Consider the following 22,584-nt stretch of genomic DNA (forward strand, 5'->3'; position numbering starts at 1 on the left):
GACGTGGACTATCCTTGTGGTGTGCAGACGTCAGGTAAAATGTGCCTGGTTCTGTTGAGCAGCTGTCATTTGCAGTCACGCTGGTTGAGTTGCTTTTGTGTGAAGCCTGTCTGATTCTGTCTTGCTTTTGTGACGTACAGTCATCTTGGTTGTGTTGCTTTTGTGCCGTGTGTGTGATTATGCTGCAGTCCTGCCCATTTGGCCTGGTTGTTTTGCTTTCATGTGGAGTCAGCCTACTTGTGCTGTGCTGACAACTGGAATGCGACTCTCCCATCCCTCCTTTGATTTCTCCCTTGCTTTCCGTCCCTCCAGGTGCAGCTAGACAACCTAGCAGGGATGAGTCTGATGGCTGGGAAGGCTCTGAGTTCAGCGCGGATGGCTGATGCAGTCCTTAGCCAATCATCGCTAATGGCTAGCCAGCAGCTTCGAGACGGTGAGCATGAAGGTGAAGACCGTTTCTCAGCTCTGAAACACTATTGTGACGGGTTGTAACAGAGAAATGGTAAAAGTGCCTGATGGCTAACACTGGTTCCAAGCAGCGTCTAATGTCTAATACATTTATGCATTGTCTGACAACTGCCACTGTTTCAATGCAATGTCTGAAGGCATACTTCTCCAGGCAGTGCTCTAGAACTGTCACAGACTCTGTGTAGTCTTTGAGCGAGAACACTGTCTCTCAGCAGTGTCCGAAAATGTTTGTTTACAGTAAATGTGGACAGTCCACCACAGGTTTGTTGCCGTTTTTGAATGTGAACATTGATTGTGTGCGCTGTTTGAAGACTTATTCTGGCCCTGTGCTTTTTCTAAGGGCTGTGCTGTGTCTGAGGGCAAACACTGTCCCTGTGCAGTGTCCGGGAGCCAGTGCCTGGCCCGTTCAGTCTCTGAGGAACAATACGTGGGCTACACAGCATCTTACTGCCCCAATTTCGCAATACAGGGTCTGTGTAGCAGCCGAAGGTCAACACCGGGCTTGTGCAGTGTCTGATAGCCGACATTAGCTCTATTCACTGCTGAAGGCCAACACTTGACTTTTGCGCTGTCTGACAGTCACCGCACACACTTTGCAGTGTCTCATGGCCACTTAGTGATGGAATGGGATGATAGTCCTCAGCTTGGCTTTGTGAAGCAGTTTTGCTTTGCCCTTTTATGTTTTTTTGTGGATAGGCTGTGCCTTTCCACCCATGTGAGCTCGACATTCATATGAGCCTGGAGAAGCGTACTCATTTGTAATGCTGTTGGGCTTTGATGTAGAGAGGTCATCCTTGTTGTAAAGTGTACAGTATCCCAACTCTGGAGATCTTTACCTGGATGATGACTGCCTGCACATATGTAGGAGTGTTTCTTGCGTAACTGTTGGTGTCCAGGAGCCTACACATGTGTATCTCCTACCTCCATCCCCAAAATCAGTTGTCTCTCTGTGTGAGAGAGATAGCCCACAATAGAAATGTGATGTTCCTGCCAAATCCCCTTGCAGAGAGAAAACTGCTCGAATCACCTTCATGTTTGGCATGGGCATTTTATTAGAAGATGGAGTCCTGTCTGGAGCCATTCCTCATTTCTCGGAGGCAACCTAAGCCTGACTAAGCTGTGGCAGCATGGCTGCTTGGCCTGGATTTATCACACAAATCCAAAACGTGGTGAACACCTGTTGGCTAGGCCTGGGGACGGTAAGTACTAGGCTTTTTACTCTGCATCCGAGAGGGCCAATGCAGCAGCGCAGGAGGAGAGGAACATAGAAACACTGGGAGCGGGAAAGCTGCTAAGCTAGTACTCTCCCTCCTTACTAGGCCTAAATCTAGGAAGCATTTGTGGAGCTACTTTGCTGAAGATATTGAGAAAGGGAAACCTGCCTGCTTTCTGAAGAACCGAAGTTCACCTGCCAGGATGTAGCGACCTACCTCACAAACTTCCAAATCCCGATGGTTGGACACTGCCGCAGAGAGACTATGGCACTCATGGGGAGAACCACAGCAACTCATGGGTCCACGTTTGACACCATCACCTTCAGGCATCAAAAAGGATAAACGTTCTGGGATCAACCATCTTTATAACCTAGTTTAGCTGTACTTAACCTCTCTTAAAGACCTTAAAGTGCCGAGCATCCCTCCAGGCCCGGGTCCCTTGCCATAACCTGGCGAGGTATAGTATTTGCATCCTTTGTTAGCAAAGTTCTGCCCTCTGTCAACGCCCTCCAGTTGGCCTCGAAGCTCCAGGGTGCCTTTATATCTTTCAGCCTCTCTGGTGCCATCAGCTCCTGTCCTTGTGTCTGTCATTCTCAATAGTCTTTTCAACATTGGTTTGACCTTCACAGCTCTAGTTCTACTGCTGGAGGCCTTCTCGGTTTCTTCGGGTTTGACATCTGCATTAGTGCTGAGAATGGCTTCATCCTCCAATCCACTTCGTGGTTCCTTTGTTCCTTGATGCTGGAAAACCATTCTAAATAACACCGACTGTTTACTAAAAGTGTGTGTGGATGATGAACACCCTGTAGACATTCTGCCCGGGTTACTGTACTCTTGTTGCTTTATTGACTCTGATACGGACTTCACGGTGTTACCCTTTGTGGTGTTGTATTCCATCACCAGAGTTGATGAGTGGCTTCCCCTCTCTTCTTCTGACTTTATGAAAGGGTTCTATTAGATTTCCATTTTGCCAGTGTTTCGATCTCTAAGTTAGGGAGACCTAGAATTGTCTTGGTAGTGTGCCTTATCCTTCAAACCTACCTTGTGTGAGGTGACTAATGCCTTGAAATTACTCCTGCATATAGTGGAGGTGGAGTTGACAGAAACCTACAGCCTTGATCGCTCTCATCGAAAACCTTGTGGTCTTTTGAGATGCTTAGTGTCCCTTTACGCGCAGTCTGGGGGTAAGTGTGCCACAGCTCCTTCTTTTATTGCTCGCATCGCACTACTGTATCCCCTGGCTGAGGGTGGGTCAGCGTTTTGGTCTTCTGTGTCCATAATAGATGACCTGTCAGGCTCCTTCTATTGTGGCCCAGTGTCGGATAGCACTTTTCTTGCTCCTTCCCCATCTCCTCTGTCTGAGGAGTGGCGGTATGTCAGTGCATTGCGGAGGAAAGTGTTCTTGTTAGGGAGTCCTTCCCTCCATTCTTGTGTGCTTGTTGACCAGTTACTCCCATGCCATTTTGCAGATGGTGCGTCCGCTCCTTCCAGATCATGTAAGTGGTCTCTTCACAGAGGTGCTTGTGATGGGTTTGTTGCCACCAGACAGATTCTCCAATTCCGCCTTGATTCAGCAGACTTTCGGCGAGCCTTGATTGCTCATATATGCCCCTATGTTTTTTCCCTTTTGTGTCTCCCCTACTTTATCTTTGGAGACTTTTGTTTAAGTGTGTGCCTCCGCCATTCCGAGCGAGTAATCCCTCCTGCATGTCTAACTCCACAGGCAACTCATGTTTTCTGTTGGTTGCTCGAGGGCCAGGCCCAAAATGGTGCACGTGTGTGTTTCACTCGACGTTAGGTCTTCCCCTCCCACTTTAGTTTTACCTCTCTCTTTGGTCTTTTGACATTATGTCTCATGCCCCGCTTGTTGTGAGATGCAGGGTATTTTTTATTTGCCTTCCCGCCACTCCAGTGGCAGATTTATTTTTCCTGCTCACTTAATTCCTACTGATTCCCGAAGGGCACGCATTCTAGATGCATGTTGTTTATCTTTCTGTTTTCTCTTCCCTACAGGGTTTTGATTTGGGAAAGGTTGTCATGCTCCCTACTGCTGCGGTGGTGGATGCTCCGGACGTTCTAGGTCCTGTTTAGTGGATTACCGAACTTGGGGGTTGATTCCCCCAGTGTTTGTGGGGTTTCTGATGGCTAGTTCTTGTTATCTTTCTTTTGGTATTCTGAGTCGCACTGGCTTTTCTTTAGTTGTGCCCCTTCACTGTACTGGAACGGGCTTCTCTGGGTGGTGGGGCCTCGTTTGATTTGAATGTGTCTTATATCACATCACCTCTTTTTGTAGCGGTGTTTTATCACTGCGAGCGAGTCTTTATTGGCTGAGCCACCTGTCGGTCTCATGCTAGGGGGTAGTGTGTCCCTTTCCTTTGAGTTCTTGACCTTCATATTCTTTGCCTGGTTTATAGCATACTTTCTTCCCTGCCTTGCAGATCCTTTCACCGGTTCCGACTCCATCTTTAATTGTGTGGAAAAAAGGACAGGGACCGACATCAGTGTTCTTAGTGATGTCCTATATGGCTCTGTCACATAACACCAATGGAGGAGCCTGAATCATAGCGCCATCTGCTGGTGTGGGAAAGCTACTTCAAGTTTCCAGATCCAGTCTGGCGCTCTAGGAGGATCCATTAGGTGAGAAATCTGTAGTTGGGTAATCCACAAAAAAGCATCACCAAAGATAAGTAGAAAAATTCTGAAAACCTCAGCAACGGATCTTATCCAAAGCCTGACAGTCTTGTAATGTAATATATTTATAACCTTCCAAAAACAATGGTTTACAGAGAACACACTTTGTGCTTTTGTGGATCAGGCTACTCGTGATGGTTTGACAGCCCCTAGGGAGTTGATGGTGGGACGAATATATGAATGAAAGAGGCAGTGAAGTGAAAATGTTGGTATGTGTGATTAGATAAGTTGCAATTCCAGGGCCACAAGTGCTAGCCTAAGTGTGGGGTTACAGTGGCTCTTACAAGGTTCCTGTGCATCGTATAGTTTGCCTGTGAATCTCGTAAGTTGATTATGGCACTATTGCAGTGTTCAGTTCAGTTCAGTTCTTAATTTCGATGATTAAAAACCATCATAAAAATACATAATACAAATCCACACTTGACATATTACATAGTATTTCTGAACTTTACAATATTAAAATTAAAAATTGTTATTCATATAAATCAAGGATAAAAACATTTAATTCATTTCATCCTAGATCAGCCCCTTGTATTTCGTAATTTGACAGCAATTTTTAAAAAGCTCATGATAGAACACAGGGTACGCGTGTCAGTTGCTTTTTGCAAGAATAATAAAGCAGATTTAGCATGAACGATTTTAGACTCTCTTAAAATATCCACAAGAAACCTTTGGCGAGGAGTTCTATAAAAAGTACATAATAATACAAAATGAAGGGTGTCCTGCGGAGACCTATTGTCGCAGGCACCCTTCTGCTCAATTGTTAAAGTAAAACCAGACGGATAAGCTAAAATATTAGATAACAAATTGAGCCTAAAACGACACATTAAAAACCTCTCATGTTGACTGTGCATTAAAAAAAGATATGGTTCCATACCCATTTCATTACACACAAGAGAATGCGCTACTACAGATGTTTTAGTGGAATCAAGTTGTTTCCTACTACAATCATATTTGTCAAGTAGCTGCTTGTGGATACTATGTTTACAAGAGATGTCAATCATTGCCGGGTCAGTAAATAATATTTGCTGGTCTATACCCTCTAAGGTTTCTTTAATGTATTTAAGCCATGGGATTTGTAGACACCTGTCTCTCCGGAGGCAATCTTTAATTATTTGTCTCGAGAGTTCGGCATTTGGATTTACCCAAATTCGAAGCCAAGTCAAAATTGGTCTCACTTTAATAGATCAGAAATATACGGGGTGCCAAGCTCTTTATGAGTAATTGCTGCTGGGGTGCTCTGTGATAACTTTAGCAATTTCTTTAGGAATTTATCTTCCTCTGCTCGTATCTGGTGCGCTTCCCTAAAACCCCACACCTCTGCCCCGTACATGGCCTTGGTGGTACTGACCGCTCTGTATAGCGTCAGAACTTGTTCAGGAGACCAACGGCCCAGCCTACGCGCAAAGTTTAAAATGGCACCATTTGCTTGAACAAGTTTCCTGCACCTTTCCTCCATCAGTGGAGCAAACCCGATATTTACGTCAAACAAGAGACCCAGATATGAAAAGGTGTTTACAGTGTCTAGGGTGTGTGTTCCTATTTTGAACACAAATCTCTTGGACGGTTTCTTCCCTGCCACCATGACAAATGACTTGGCCAGGTTTACCGAGAGATCTAAATTCTCCATAAACCTGACAAAGCCATTAATTAGCTGCTGCAGGCCCACCGTTTTTCGTGCGAGCAGGACCGCGTCATCCGCGTACAAAAGTACCGGTACATGACGCGATCCTACTCTTGTGCAGTCAGTCCCCAACGACATCAGTGAGCTCTCCAGGTCATTTATGTAAAGGGAGAATAGGAAAGGGGCCAGGATACACCCCTGCCTCACCCCGCCAGAGCACGGGAAGGGATCAGTACTCACCCCTCCCGCGCTATAGCGGACTTTGGCAGTGGTGTTCCAATGAAGTTCCTTTAAGATGTGAATTAGGTCCGGGTCAATTCCCAATCTAAACATAAGTGCCCAGAGTTTAGTTCTGTTTACATTGTCGAATGCAGCTGCCAAGTCCATAAATCCCATATATATTGTTCCTTTATCCGATTTGGTGTATTTGGCAGCTAAAAGATATAGATTGAGACATTGGTCACTAGTTGACTTGCCTACTCTAAATCCATACTGGGTGTCTGCTATGGTATTATGCACTTCCGTCCACTCCACGAGGCGATTTAAAATTGCCCTGCCTAATAATTTGGCTGAGACGTCAATCAGTGAGATTGGTCTGTAGCATTGAGGATTATCCCTACAGCCTTTCTTGTATATAGGAACAATCAATGCAGTTGACCAGGATCGTGGGAGACCAGATTTAATTGCAGCGTTGAGTACTCTGGTCATAATTGGTGCCCATAAGTCAAGGTTGCTTAGAAAGAGGTCTGGGGGAGTGCCATCTGGGCCAGGCGCCTTATTACGCGTCAACCCTTGCATTGCCTTTGAGACTTCCAGTAAAGAGAGTTCTAATTCGGTTGCTCTGGGGCCATCCCACACTCCATCCCTGACTTCTACCTCCTGTTGATTATAAAGACCTTTGAAGTGGTTGGTCCATTGTTCGGGGAGAATGTTGGTGCTAATTACAGGGGAGCTAGAGTCTTGGTAACAGGATCTATTTATAATTCTCCAAAATTGGGTATAGTCCCTGTTTTCTCCTGCTTCTCTTAAGTCTGCCCAAACTTCCTTTTGGAGTGTGCTCTTTCTTTGCTTAATCTGCATTTTGTAATATCGTCTGCAGCGGGCAATTTCGTTCTTTTCTCTCGGGGACTTCTTAAGACTCTGTTTAAGTCCTGTCAGTGCCCGTGAACAGTTGGAGTCAAACCATCTTGGGGTTGGTAGTTCCTTTATGGGCCGCTTAGTTTTTAGTAATCCCTCAATTACCCTAGTTAAGGACTCAAACGCCAGGACCACTTCTCTACCCTCTATTGCAAGGTCAAGGCAAATTTCTATATGTTCTTTCCCTCTTTCCACTAGGGTGCTATAGAAGTTTTGTGGATTGATCTTTGTCCATCTTATGCGCCTCCCCTGATCAGTTGGACGAATTACAATATCATCCCCGTGATGTTCTGCTGGTGGATCATTGGATACTATTTCTAGGGTTAGGGGGTTATGGTCGCTAAAAGGGCTCCACACCGTTCTAACCTCTTTGATCTGTTCTTTGGCAAATGCAGATATTACTATAAAATCTATAATAGACGAACAGCCTCTTCCTTTGAATGTGGGTTTTAGGGTCTCCCCTCTTTTCATTGGCATTAGATCCATTGTATGGGTGAGGGCGAAGCTCTCTAGTAGCTTCATTAAGAGTGTACCTTCTCTATTATGTTCGAAGTGCGGTCCGCTTTCTACTGGGCAGGATGACCAATCTGGGGACATAAGTAATTTTGGACACAAGTGACAATTAAAGTCACCCATCAATAAAACAGTTGGTTTGGGCCCCCCCTGCCTGAGATCTATTTCTTCGTTCAATATACTCTCTAGCTCTTGTAATACAGGGAAGTTTCCCTCAGTTGGGCCAGAGTTGTAAAAATTAAAAATTTAAATTCGCTGTCCTTGACCCTGAAATGCCACTACTTGTATAGTATCTGACTCCCATGTCGGTTGTGACCAAGTGCCCTTTAAATCTAGGTCCACATATATCGCTAATCCTCCCTTCGCCCTCCCTGATCTTGTTTCCTGGGCTGGCCTGAAAAAGCATTTGTACCCCTCCAGCTGAAAGGAGTCGGATTCTCTGGCCTATGTTTCTTGTAAGGCTATAATGTGGAAGCCTCTTATGTACTCCCTCCACTCCTTGTTTTCAAACTTACCCCCCAGACCTGCTATGTTCCATGACAGAAAGGCTAGCCCTGCCCTGTTCACTTTCCTTCCCGTTGAGCTGTGGGCATTTAATCTACACTCTCCTTTGTTATGGGTCTCTAAGACACTGACAGTCTCCTCCCTCCGCTTTGGGGGGGTCCTCTATCCTCGGCATTAACCCGTTTGTGTTATGAACAATTCCGTCCACTGGTACGGGGCTTGCTTGCTCACCTCCTTCAGTACGTGCTTGCTCGTGATCTGTGGGGAGTAGTCAATCGTTTTCGTTAAGCGACTGCAGGGGGGCAAACTATTGCAGTGACCAACCACTAAAGTGGATATTTGACTTATGAATGCTCTTTGCTGCTCTCGTAAGCTGCTTATTCCCGCCATGAGCTGGCCATGGCTCTCATAAGCATCCTGCCTGAACTTTCTATGGATGGACAACTGGAATTTACAGAGATGGGAGAGAACACCATTTAAAACTAACATCAATGAGAAGAGAAAATAGGGTAATTGAACACGTAAAAAAAAAATCAGTAATATTTATATTTAAATATATGAAAGGGATTAAGCACTTGGCAAAGCATTGTCCATATGGCCAGCCCAGTTGGATCTGGCAGGCAGCATTTGTCCATCTTGAGTGTGCACTTGGGTTTTCAGGTACTTATTGCTTGTCTGAACCCCACTTCGCCGTGAAAGGACAGTGGGGTTGACAGGAGCTCCTTACTTAATGGTGTTTCTCTGCCCCTATGGTTAAGATTGATGTCTGATGAGCAGTCCTTAATTACCTACACTTTCTCTCAGTCTTGAATGCAAAATGGATCAGGCAGTTGCTTCTTGTGCACCTGCAGTCTCTCCAATTATTGAATGCTTTCAGGGATTGCCTATCACTACTTTGCTTGCATGAGTCTCTCTTCTTAGGTTGTGAACCAATAGTAATTCCTTGCTTTACTGAGCGCCCCTCCAACTGAATTGCAAAGTGGGCCAGTGACATCACTTACACATCTTTGTCTTCTTTCATCTGAAATGCTCTTTGGTGTTTAAATGCACCCCTCACAAATAAGCCCCTGTCCACCTTAAATTCGTAATGGGGTTGACCGTCTCTGCTTGCTTTAAGTCCTACTCTGTCCTGAATGCGCATTAAAGTTGGCATGCTGTCCTAGCACACCTAAGCCCCTTTACTTTTTCAGTGTGCAGGGTGGGTGACAGGCACCGCTTGCTAGTTCTAATGCTCTGCCTTCAAAGATCAGAGGGGTTGGCATGCAATCCTTGCATGTGCCTCACCCAACTTGAATGTGCCTTGGCTTTGGCAGATATTCCTTGCTCACCTGACTTCGTATCCACCTTTGGTTAGAAGCGATGTCTAGCAGACGCCCTCTGCTTGCATACACTTGCTCTCTCTATCTTGAGTACACAGTGGGATTAGCTGTCGCTCCTTATTCACCTGCATTCCGTCTGTCAGTCACTTCACCTGCACTTCACAGGGTCCAATGTCCATTGGGCTTGTTATATGCTCCACGTTCGCGGGCAGCCCCACTTAATCTTGAATAAGTAGTGGGGTCGGGAATCACTCCTTTCTGTCTCAAATACCTTTCACTGGTTGGGAATGGTGTCTGGCAGGCATTCCTTGCTCCCTACAGTACCTCTCCATCTCGAACGTCAAATAATGTTGCTAGTCACTCCTTATTTGTCAGCAGTCCCTCTGTATCTTAAATGTATAGTCTGATTCGTAGGGACCACCTTGTTCACATGCACTCCCTCATGTTTTGTTTCTTTGCTTTCACAGATGGCAATGAGACGGAGGACGAACACGATGTGGATGAGAGCCAACACTTGCCCAGCTCTTGCCACGTGTCCACCTGTATTAATGACGTGCTGCTGACCTACAAACACCCTGACCTACCTTTCGGCATGGAGCAGGCGGGGGTGTAATGGGAATGAATCTGTAAGTAGTTCAAAGTGATGAATATCTTTTCTTGGAAGGGACTGGTTTGTTCAGAAGGCTGAAATGAGGGTGGTTGGTTCTGGAAGAAGAGGGAGCTTTGACTGCATATCTTTGAAAATGGGTAAGCTTTCGTATGTCAGAGTGGTGAGGCTGGTTATATCTGGAAAAGTAGTGAGATTTGAAAGGTAGATGATTATGGTTGGTTGATTCCAGAAAAGGGCAAACTTGGACAACCTAGAGATGTGAAGCTGGGTTATTCTCATAAGGGCACCTTGACCAGTTAGGAGACGAGGCTTGTTATGTTTGGCAAAGGCGCAAGCTTTGAAAGGTATAAGGTTAATGCTGGTTTCTTCTGGAAAAGGGCATGCTTGATAGATAAAGAAGGGTGCGGCTGGTTTCTTTTGGAGAAGGGTGTACATAGAGGAGATCAAAATAAAAGTTTGTTTATCAATGAAAGGCTATTTACCTATAGAAAAGGGAATAGTGGTGTTGATGGTTAATTCTGTTAAAGGAGGGATCTTTGGAAATGTAGGGTGTTTCTGGTTCGGTGTGGAAAATTGCTAGCCTGGAAGAGGTAGGAATGGAACAGGTTCTCTGTGTAAAAGGATGAACTTTAAACATTGCATGGGCTTCTTGTAGATCTGTCTTGGCTCCTATATAGAGGATCCAAGGTCTCATCCGTGTGTCGCCAGAAGCAACTGATTTCTTGTTTAGTGACCGAGGCGAGAATCGTGCAGCAAAGACCTCTATTGGCTGAGGTTCTCAAGGTGTTGCTACACTCTGCCTCTCAGATCCTAGGTTCCTGTCGGAAAGTGGATGGAACAAGGGAGTGTCTAGAGTGACCACCCCTCCACCCTCTGCAAGCCGAAACTATGCAAATAGGTAGCAGATGATAAAGACGGGTCTCTCTCCAGTAGATGGCTTCACTTTGTCTTCCCTGGGTGGATTCTTTTCAAGTATTTCTAGACTGTCACTATGACTGCTCTGTTTTTCTTTTCTTTTTTTTGTCTGTGTTTATTGGGGGCAGGTCATCAGTGTTAAAGTTGGCATAAGTGGGTTATGAGCGGCTGTACGCATCCAGAGGACACTAATTTTCCAACCGGCTTGGCCTTCACCCAACATTTGGGTGATAGTGATTGGGAAGTCTAAAAAGAAATAGGATTGTCTTATGCAGTGACACCAATTCCCAGTACTAGAAGATGCTACATTTTTACTTGGGACATTCTGTCCTAAGTTGATGCTCAGTTTTCTTAGATCTCTGGTGAATACATTGAATAACTTGTAGTAATTAGTAAGGTTGACGCCCCATTGCAAGATATTGTCTTTTAGTGAGTTTGAAGGTGAGACAGTAAGTAAATGTTGAAAATATTTGTGAAACTTGAATTGATAGTCAATATCCTGCCTTTACTACCATCCTCCAGATGATCCAACCACCTTCCCTTGGCTGGCCTTATGTATAGACAGAAAACAGAGGTATGGCTGTTCGGTGTGCATGGGTTTAGCGTCCAAAAGGTTAACTCTTGCAATGATTAAGTGCCTCCTTTATGGCGGGGGTAAGCCATGAGTCTGAAGGATGGAGACTTGGCTGTGGACTACCATTAGAAGAGTAAGTAGTTTGTAATTTGACGGTGCTGATTCTAACATTGCAGTAGGCCAGTGACATACCCACTTCCAATATAATCCTTACATATTATTTGAGACCATCTCTCACATACACATTTGTCTGGCAAATGCATGCAGGGCATGTGCACTGATTTCTTACAGGAATAGGTAATAAGTAATCAACAATAACTAATATCTCTTTTTCTCTTTCCCCCACCCGCTTCCCTTATTTTCTACCTGACACTGTCTTCTTTCCGCCCGTTTGTCTCCCTGACCTTCCCCTGTTTTCCTGATCTTCCCCTTTTTCTTCCTGACTTCACCTGGTTTCCCTCTCCACTCTCTTGTCTGGCTGTACTACCCTCCTCTTGGCTCACCCATTTTCTCTCCACCTAACCCCCCGCCCCCCACTCCATCTGACTCCTCTTCCCTCTCTTTTCCTGACTCCTCTTCCCTCTCTTTTCCTTACTCCTCTTCCCTCCCTTTTCCTGACACTTCTTCCCTCCCTTTTCCTGACTCCTCTTCCCTCCCTCTCGCTGACTCCTCTTCCCATCCCTTTGCTTGACTCTTCCCCTCCCTCTGCCTGACTCTTCCCCTCCCTCTGCCTGACTCTTCCCCTCCCTCTGCCTGACTCTTCCCCTCCCTCTGCCTGACTTTTCCCCTCCCTCTGCCTGACTTTTCCCCTCCCTCTGCCTGACTCTTCCCCTCCCTCTGTCTGACTCTTTCCCTCCCTCTGTCTGACTCTTCCCCTCCCTCTGTCTGACTCTTCCCCTCCCTCTGTCTGACTCTTCCCCTCCCTCTGCCTGACTTTTCCCCTCCCTCTGCCTGACTCTTCCCCTCCCTCTGTCTGACTCTTCCCCTCCCTCTGTCTGACTCTTCCCCTCCCTCTGTCTGACTCTTCCCCTCCCTCTGCCTGACTCTTCCCCTCCCTCTGCCTGACTCTTCCCCTCCCTCTGCCTGACTTTTCCCCTCCCTCTGCCTGACTTTTCCCCTCCCTCTGCCTGACTCTTCCCCTCCCTCTGTCTGACTCTTCCCCTCCCTCTGTCTGGCTCTTTCCCTCCCTCTGTCTGACTCTTCCCCTCCCTCTGTCTGACTCTTCCCCTCCCTCTGTCTGACTCTTCCCCTCCCGCTGTCTGACTCTTCCCCTCCCTCTGTCTGACTCTTCCCCTCCCTCTGCCTGACTCTTCCCCTCCCTCTGCCTGACTCTTCCCCTCCCTCTGCCTGACTCTTCCCCTCCCTCTGCCTGACTCTTACCCTCCCTCTGCCTGATCCTCCCCTCCCTCTGCTTGGATCCTCCCCTCCCTCTGCCTGGCTCTTCTCCTTTAACTGGCTCTTCTCCTTTGCCTTCTGCCTAACTGCCCCCGTCCTTCTGCCTTTTCTTATTACAGGTGTTATGTGCAGTTTTGACATGACAAGGTCCCATTTTTAAGCTGACCGTATCGAGCAGCATCGCACCAAATCCTCGTCTTGTTTCCTGCCCGGCTGAAACCCGCGGGCTGTGCTGCGCAGTCCGTTCACCCCTTATGTTTTTTAATCTCTGCCATGTTTGCCTGCCTGCCAGGAAGTCGTGAAGAAAAGCAGACAAGAGAAAATCACTGTTTCGCAAAAACTGAACGACATTTTCTTCCTTTTAAATTATTATAAACCCTCCTACCCCCAGGTATCAGCTGGTGTTGGAGGCATCATGGGGTCAGGGACTGGGTTTATGGCGCCATCTTGGATTGGGGACAACAGGCTTAAAAGTCAAATGCAATCTCCGAGGAAGGCGTTTGAACACATGGCGTCAAAGTATGAGCAATAACAGAGGGCTGTTCAACCCATCTCGAGAACATTGGGAGATCGGTGAAGGGCAGAACTGTTTATTTCCACAGCTCGGTGAGGGAGCAAGCAGGAGCCACCTTTCTGAACCAGTAGACTCAAAAAGAAACAAGCAAAAGGACTACATTAAAAGTTGTATTTGAACCTCTGGATACTCGTGATGTTGTAATTTTGCAGCACACGCTCTTGTAAAGAATTTTAAAGACCGGACTCATGCATAACAGAACAGCGCAACTGACTCATCCTGACCTCACAACAGAACCATCAGAATGGCCATCAAAGGTGCAATAGAGTCTTGTTCATTTATCCTGCTGCGCTCTCTATGCTGAACAGCTTTTACAGAATGCACAAAAGTTGGTGTGTGCGCAGGCATATACGTAAACCCATCCTTAGGCAGGGCAGTATTGAGTCAAGTGCCATGGCTGTGGTATTTGTCAGCAGTGGCACACCGGAGGCCTTGTATTTGAAATATTTTGAAGAATTCCCTCTTCACCTGTGCAAGTGAGTGATGTTATACTACCCACCAGTGCGTGCCAGACTGTCCCAGAAGGTAGTGTTCACATTGTGTGCCAGACTGCCCCAGAAGGTAGTGTTCACATTTGTTATCACTTTTTCAGATGTGGTACCACTCTTTGTCAGATGCATTGCACATTTCCTAAATTGGATTAAATCCATGTCTTCAGCTGTATTGCCAAAGCTAGTTCAACTTACTGTCTCACACAGCATGGCACAAGGGCAGTTTCTGTGAGAGGCAACAGTTGGTTGTTGGCATCTGATGCTCCTAATTGTGGTTACATTTTATTGATTGCGGCTGTTTATTGCTTTTTAGATGGATGTTTGTGGCAGACTTTGAGTGAATTTGACCCACCGTGGCCTCTCACAAATGATTGTGTATAATCGTGGGAGAAAGCATGTGATCATGGGCAGCAGCGACTGATAGTGGACGATCGTCGACGCATGTGGCTGGTGGTTGTAACTAATTTTGACCCAACTCAAATGATTGTGGTTGATAGGGAAAGACTGCAGCTGATCTTAGCAATCACAGAAAAATTGTCCGATACTGAATGTGTCTGACTCTTGTAGCTGAAAATGGGAGGCCCTGGCTGTTAGTGGACGGTCATGGGTAATACCTTCTGACAGAAGACAGTGGTGGTTAATTGGTGGTTTTTGCAGCTGGATGTAGGCAGTTGATGATTGTTGATTGCAGCTGGTAACAGGCGATGGGAACTGTTCTCATGCAGTGGTCCCTGGTGGATCGTTGTAAATGCTAAAACTATGGTGGCTCGTAGACAGTGGTGCTGACGACAGATAGTAGTGGCCAACGGTGACCTTTTGTAGCTGTTAGTAGCTGAAGTTTACCATAGTTCATCCTCAGAATTCAGTCCGGGTGGGTTCTTCCCTGCTGACCCTTTCCGTACGTCATGTGTACCACCCTTGCACAACACACACTGTCTGCGTCTCTCCCAAGTACTGTCCTTCCACATCACACTCATCCACTTTCATACAAATATGTTGTGTACTTTTCTTTCTTTACAGCTCATCTGCATCCCTAGTGTGGGTTATATATACACACACACACATACATACATCCGTGCCTGGCGTTTACTGATCACCCTCTTTTCTCCGTATTGCGTCTGCTCTTTCTTTCTTCTCAACACTCAATTCTTTCGCATGGGTCTCCTGCTGTTTTCACTCTTCATGCCCTCCTCCTGCACGTCTTTTCATCTCCACTTTGCACTCTTCACTCCGACCCTTTGCAAGTCCCTTGAACACCTGATTTCTCTCCACCTTGTTCTCTGTTCATGGTTTCCATCTGTTTGTTGCATACTAGTCCAGCCATCCATACCATGTTAGTTTTCCTGCCGCATTTGTTTTTTTTTTACTTTTTGCATGCTATACATCAATCACCCTATCCCAAAGAGCACCATGCCTAATGGATGGTGCATTGTGTTTTCCCTGCTATATTCTTTAAAGTAGATGACAAATGTTCACTACATTGAAATCTGCCCATCGCTCTCATCCGCTTTAGAATATTTTATTCTGACTCACTAGCGGACATGCGGCATGAACAGCTTGCGCTGGTGGGAAGGGTGAATTTCTGGCACTGGTGGGCAGTGTAAGTAGTTTGGGCATGCTGGCGGAGTGAGTAGCAGGGGAATGGTGGACAGTGTAAATAGCTGGCACTGGTGGGCAGTGTACAAAGCTGGCATTTATGGACAGTGAGGAGTTCAAATACAATAGAGGGCTTCGTGCCTCTGTGCTCCCTTGCTAGCACCATATTCACACCCTAACTACACCCAAGCGCCTACAGGTGTTCCGTGTAGCGCCTTAGAAAACAGCCTCTCTTTTTGACAAATACACATCTCTTTGGCATAAGTCCTCTCTCGAGCATGGCATGACCATTTGTGCATCTAGGTGCCAACACACATCTGCAAGTTGGTTTGCAGCCTTCTCTCCTCCTCCTTTTTAATTACCTGCAAATTGAGGTTGCACGACTCTGGTTGTACATCTTCCTTTCCAGTCAGGTGAGAGCTGCTTTTGATAAATGTTTGTTGTTGTTCTAATTATTCTTGATATTAATATAAAAAAGCGAAAGAAATTTATGTTGTAAAGAAAGTACAAGCAAAGTGTCAGCGTGAGGACCTGCCCTCCCTTCCCCCTGTAACGCTCTGCGTCTTGCTGGAAGTATTTGATTCCTCCTTTGAGTTTGGAGCTGTGAGCCCATGCGCTATTGTGGACGTTTTGTTGTCCTCTTCCGTTAGTTCTTTTATGCAGCACCCGCAGTAGTTATTCCTTTGGTAACCGTATAACTTGTTCTTCTCATGGGTGGCCTACTTGCTCGAAGTGGGTGAGTGTCAAGGGTAAGTCCCAAAAACAATGCATGTCAGTATCCTGTTTTTTATTAGGAAAATTAATTGGACATCAGCTGCAATCCTGCTAAAGACGATGTGCAAGTGTCCTGACTTCAAACTTGTCCTCCTCTCCTCCTGCCTGTTTCGTAAAATACGAGATTAACTAGGATGAAGTTAACTCAAAAAAGGTTCTTCCTTCACTACGCCTTTGTGAATATCTAGCCTTGGCCTCTAACTTGAGTCACACTTTGTGATAAATTATTCTGCAGCAGGTGCATACATCACACCTGAGAATGATTGGTCGCAGCGTGTAAAATCTGTTTAAAGGACCAAGGGTGAAAAAACACAGATTTAGCGGTCAATGATTGTATCTACATCCAATAGATTTTTTGTCCCACTAATCTGTGTATTAAACACACTATAAGTAGGGCAGTTGTTGGTTTCTTCTGCCAAGTCGTCTGGCCACCAGCTATACTGAATACTATTTCACAGGTAGAATCTGTTGGGCTTCATATATCTTTTCAGCCGTTTCCTGAAATTCTACTGGGCGACCCTGGCCTATTCCTCGTTCCACATACTGAAGCTACTATTGCACAGTCCACTGCATAAGGCAAGTAGAAGTTGAGCGGAAGGAGGACAGAGAGTGAGCTCTCTACACAGCATTAGTGTTGCACTTCATTGAGAACATAAATGAACTGAACATTCCACTGTGCTGTTTCCTCAGCCTTTCTCTCAAACATACATTCACACTAAAAAGTGTGCCTCTTTGACAGTAGATTAACATCGTATAATGAGGATACCCAAAATAAGCTTTTGTCTAACCCACAAAAGGCACACTTAATAACCACCTCAGAGGATCAGTAAGGAGGTTCCAGACATGGGACATCCAACAGGCGTGATGAGTTGTGCGCATCTTTCTTTGTCCATCTCTGGGCTGGCAAACAATACTGGTAAAGTGGTCATCAGACGAGATCAAGGTCCGGCCGAAGCCATGAAATATCCACAGGCTAAGATGTCAGTAAGACGTCAGCTACAATATATCTTCATCATCCGGATATGACTCCAAGCCCCACCCTCACGTGAACTTTTAGTCTCAACACTAAATATGCACACACAGATAATTGTGCACTCAAGCTTTGTTGCTAGAATGGCGAGGAGGTATAGTTCTTGGGTTATATTTCTTCAGGATTATAGTGTCTCTTATGAAAGCAAGTTCCTTGTGCACCGAAAGAAGTACTAACACAGAGTATGCATTTTCGACCTACAGTGTTGTCTTTTGGAGAGCGTACTTGTTTATGGGTGGACTTGGCAGCTTAAGCCCATTTGAACAATGACAGTGGTACTCGTTATGCACGAGTGAAAACGGAGCACCAGGTGCAACCCTACCATTCCCGTTGCAATGCCTCAGCGAGCCAATTTTTTTAAGACAAAAAGTCCCAATTAATCTTGTGGCTGTGCGCTGCTGCCCACACCATGTACCCGCGTCCTCCTGTAAAATATTCACGGCTGGAAGTCCAAGGTTCAGCGTTTTCTTGGCAAAAAAGCAAGTGCTGCAGTTATGCACAGGTGAAGGAGAGGTGTCCCATCCCTTATGCGTCCTTTGAACTGTCCTGCTATCTCAAGTGTTGACAGTTCAAAGGATATGACTTGCACAATGATTCGTGGTAAATAAACGTGCCCCTGTTCCTAATGGTTTGTGTTACAGCCCATGACGCCAAGCCATGCAATGTTCAGAACTACCCCTCCCCACGCCGCCATTTTGGGGATAAAACACATTTCCCACAACATCTCGTCATTGTTGACACAATTTACACCACTGGGGAAATCCATAAAGACTGTTTTATTTTATTATTTTATTCTTCAGATCTTTTAACTAAAAGAACTTGCTGAGCCCTCCCGTAACTCTTTGTGTACACCCCACTGCCAAAATGATGATTCGTTCAGAATACATTGAACTGACAGTTTTGTTTTAGACCTGTATGCACACCCCAGTGGTGTAAATAGCTCTGTAAATCTTTTAGCTCCTTTGTTTTATTTGATTCCACTATGTTTACTTAGTGGTATTGTGTATGATAATTTGGCTGCCTTTTTAAAAAATAATTGTTTTAAAGAGAAAAAAAAGAGAAAAAAAGCAACGAGATCCCTGACTTTATCGGGCCTGCCAGCTCTCATATCACATGTTTAAAAGTTTTCTATCATTGCTTTGTATTGTAGTAACCAATACACGCAGTATATGTTGAATGTATATTAATATACTTTGCTATTATTTCTGTTTTTTGGAAATGTCCGAAGTATTTTTTTCTTTCCTTCCTAATTTATGTTGGACTAAAAAAAGAAAAAAGTTTCAGTGCTATTCAGTCCATATTTTTTGTGGTTCACTTGCAACTAGTAATTTAGTTGTAAAGTGAAATTTATGACAGAAATAAACTTGTGATGATGACCTTGTTTTTTTGTGGTCCTTTATTCCTATTTCACGTTTCAGTGAGTATAAGAGGGGAGCGGGGAGGGGAGCTTACAAAGGTTCACCCGCTGTGGTTCGCTCATGTTAATGCTTCTTAGGACCCTCCTTTAATTCTTTATACCTCTGTAAGGCTTTGACTTGACCATGTTTTCGGATACTTTTATTTTAAATAACTCCTCACTACTAAACTATTGTTTGTCCGCCCTTAATGTCGACAAGACACACAACGAAAGCCCCTTCATTTAAAGCTTAGAACAACAGAAAGAAGATTTGTCCTTCCTCTGGATATTTGTTGTACCTTCTCTACTTCTACCAATCCAGCTGTGGGAAAGTTTTTGGATGTGGAAAAGGCCAGATTGCGGCTCTCAACAAAACCTTCCCAGTCAGCCTTATAATACAGTACTAGCAGATTATTTATGAAATTATTTCACAAACTGATACTGGAACAACATGTAATAATTACTTTATTAATCTGTGGGTCAAGGAGGCAGAAGCTGATGGGCCACCTTAAAAATGGATGTACGCCTTTTACCAGTTTAAATATGCTAGATCTAATAGGATTTCATCAGTTCGTGTTTGACGATGATCCGCCCTTTGGGTCTTGCTTGCTACAAAATTAAAAGCCTAATTGATCAAGGTGAGTGGGGAACTGCTCGAATCAACACCAATTATCATCAGCCAATATGCCATGGTTTTATGAAGCCTACTTGAAAATGAACCCCGGTGGATTGTGGTGTCCAGTTGACAGCCGGCTGCTAAAGACCTAAGTACCTCCTAAGCTGTCACGACAGTCTATTACAGTTACTGGTGTAACATCCCCTAAAAACTCAAGCAGCGTCAACAGTGCAGCTTCCAAGAGAGACGCAGAAAGGACAAGGACTCAGAAGAAGACCAGATAAGTTGTGTTGGTAATCTGTCGACAGAAATCATAAGTGATCATTTTGACACAGAAATAATGCATTTTGCCTGCGATTCTGTCCACACCCTCCTGAATGTTTTGTCTTCCTCCCTCAATCATACACTCTGTAACACAGTTTCTAACTCCTTTTGCATTAAAATTAAACTATCAGGACAAGCATGAAGAAGATTACTGAATCTGATGCCATACGCATCGAGTTCTTTGTGATTTCTGAACACCTATTAATCAAAATGTTCATTTTGGGCTGTTGTGGTGAGATATCCTCCCCCCCACACCACCACCCCGACACTTTTTATTTCTGCTTCTGGTTGTCAACATCTTCCTTCTCTTCACTTTCCACTTGGTGCCCTTCCTTATCCCGTTCCTCTTCAAGAGACTGGCTCATTGCTGGCCCTCCTTGTGCCAGCAGCCGTAATTATCCACATGCTCCTTGTCCTCCCCTCTGCCCTGGTCCTTTTCCTTCAGGTCCGGATCCCTGTCCTCCCGGTTCTGTTTCTTCAGGTCATGGTCTACCTGTCACTGCCTTCTTTATTTTTTATTTTATTTTTTTTGTCCCCCTCACCTGGTCCAGATCCCGTCATGACCTGCCCCCTGGTCTCCCTCCTGTGGAATTGGTCTTTCTAGTCCAGTTTAGATCCTCCTTCTTAGTACTGAACCTCACAGTCTACTGATCCTTCTGGTTTGGTCCACCTCCAGGTCCAGTGCCTGTTGTTGATACCGTTTGCCCTGGTCCACCTGCTACTGACCCCCATAGACCTGGTCCTGTTGGCCATCACCTTCCTGGTCCTCTTTGTCCTGGATCTCCTAGCTCTGAATCATCTGGCCCTGATCCACCTGATCTTAAAAATAATCTTCATGGTGCTCCTGGTGTCCTTTATTCTCCTGGTTCTGGTCTTTTTGGCCATCCTCATTTTGGTTCCCCATGTCCTCCTAGTCTTGATCTTCCAGATCCTCTTGGCCCTTATGCTCCAGATCCTCATCTTTGTTGTCTTGTTAGTTCTGATCTCTCAATATTCATGTTCCTAGCTCTTCTTTTTTTTAATCTCTTATATGTAGAACGTTTATTGGCCGTTCTAGTCCGGCTCTTGGTCCTCCAGTCTTAGTCCCACTTGACCTTCTCCTCTGTGCTGTCAATTTCCTGGTGCTGCTTGTTATGGTTCCCTTTGACCTTGGTGTCCCTGATCCACTGGTTCTTTGTTCTCTTAGTCTTGATCCCCCTATTCATGATGTTTCTCTGCATCCTGTTCTCTGTCCTTATTACCCTGGTCCTGTTCATAGCCCAGTCTTGTTAATGCCTCCGAATCCTAATCCTCCTGATGCTAGTCCCTATAGTCTTATTCCTGGTCCTCCTGTCCCTTTTCGTTCTGGCACTGATCTTCCTGGATCTAGCCCATTTGATCGTTCTTACCCTTCTGCTCCTGGTGTTCACCTTCTGGTAATTTTATCTTCCCTAATTTAAATCCTCTTGGTCCTATTCCCCCTGGTCCTCTTGACATTCCTGTTGGCCCTGATCTTACTAGTGATACTGGTCCTCCTCTCCTTCCACTAGGTCAGCCAGGTACCACTTCAAAGATGGTCACTCTAGATTTAGTATGTTTTTTTAGCAACTGCTGGACTTTTAAGCAGGACTAAGTGAACTGAGGACGGAAACCGAAAGCCTATCTGATAGAGACATCTAGCTGCAGATTACCCATCTTTTAATATCCCCAGACATCAGACTGGATCCGGAAGATTTTTGAGCAGAACCCTTGTGCACCGGTAGGTGGCATTGTGCGACTCAGCCGGCTGCACTGGAAGTGACATGCATGGTACCTACACAGGCACCACCTCAACGTGCTGACATCAGTTCTTTCCTTTCTGTGCCAGGTAGTGCTGATCAAGATTGAGCTACTCCTCAGTAATTTTTTGAATGGTCTTTTATTTTTATTTTTACTTTTTATGAGATTTAATCTCCTTGTGTGATGAGGTCACCCAAGAAACCGGCTGGTTTCAAACTATGTGGGGCCAGTTTACGCATATGTTTGTTTTGTTTGTTGTTGTTGCAGAGTTTTATATAGCGCGAACTAGACCCAAACTGAATCAGGTATCAGAGCGCTTTACATAGCACCAGTTACGTTACATGAGGACACGCATTCATTTTAGGCACAGGGAGATTAAGTGATTTGCCCAGAATAACAGGAGGTTTTTGGCGTCGTTACCAAGACTCGAACCCAGATCCCCAGGTCCGAGGTCGAGCGCCCTAGCCGTTAGGCCAACTCCTCTCCTCCACTAGGTGTGATTGTGGTGGCTGGAGCCGGAGCACAACACCAAGGCGTGTGAGGACTGCCATGCCATGCACCCTAAGGTGCTGAGGGAGGGATCCCTTAAGCTCCTTGCTGCCCGACGTCAGTCGACTCTGTGACACCCAAGGTCCTGTTTGCGTGGGAGGTCCCGGGACTGTTCATGGAGCCCTTCCCGACGTTCCTCATCGCACTCGAAGTCATCTGGGAAGTACCACAAGCAAAAAAAGTGCAAACACGCTTCAACTTCAGCGCGTCCGTCAAAGTTATCTGACAAGACAATAGAGCGTCAATACTCCAGACCACGCGAGTCGGCTAGGCATGAATCTTGGTCTGCTCTGTGCTTCGTGGATTTTCCTAGAGTGACCTCCACCCAGCTGAAGGAATTTTAGGAGGCCATGTGCGTCATGTTTGGGCTGACCAAATCCTCTGGAGCGCCTATGGGCCCCATGGGCGTAGGAGGGCCCCTTATCCAGGACCACACCAGCAGGCTCGCCCTCTGTGGCATTCTGGATCCAAGGATCCCTCTGTATCTGGAGAGGACCCATAGGTTAGACTGA

The 22,584-nt window shown here is 45.6% G+C and overlaps 1 protein-coding gene across 3 annotated transcripts in view; it reads left to right on the forward strand.

The window, feature by feature from the left end:
* Window positions 1-18,805, forward strand: part of SIK3 (SIK family kinase 3) — a 739,490-nt gene extending 720,685 nt beyond the window's left edge. Inside the window, exons 23-25 of one of the 3 annotated variants that reach the window (XM_078681850.1) lie at window positions 313-433; window positions 9,938-10,096; window positions 13,084-18,805. In XM_078681850.1, the coding sequence (XP_078537976.1) occupies window positions 313-433; window positions 9,938-10,083 (267 nt within the window). In that variant the 3' untranslated portion in view covers window positions 10,084-10,096; window positions 13,084-18,805. Of the gene's footprint in view, window positions 1-312; window positions 446-9,937; window positions 10,097-13,083 lie in introns of all 3 variants that reach the window. The other 2 variants (XM_078681849.1, XM_078681848.1) reach the window with 2 other exon arrangements.
* The last annotated feature ends 3,779 nt before the right edge of the window (window positions 18,806-22,584 follow it).

This window comes from Lissotriton helveticus, chromosome 3_1, assembly GCF_964261635.1.
Source record: "Lissotriton helveticus chromosome 3_1, aLisHel1.1, whole genome shotgun sequence".
Classification (NCBI taxonomy): Eukaryota; Metazoa; Chordata; class Amphibia; order Caudata; family Salamandridae; genus Lissotriton; species Lissotriton helveticus.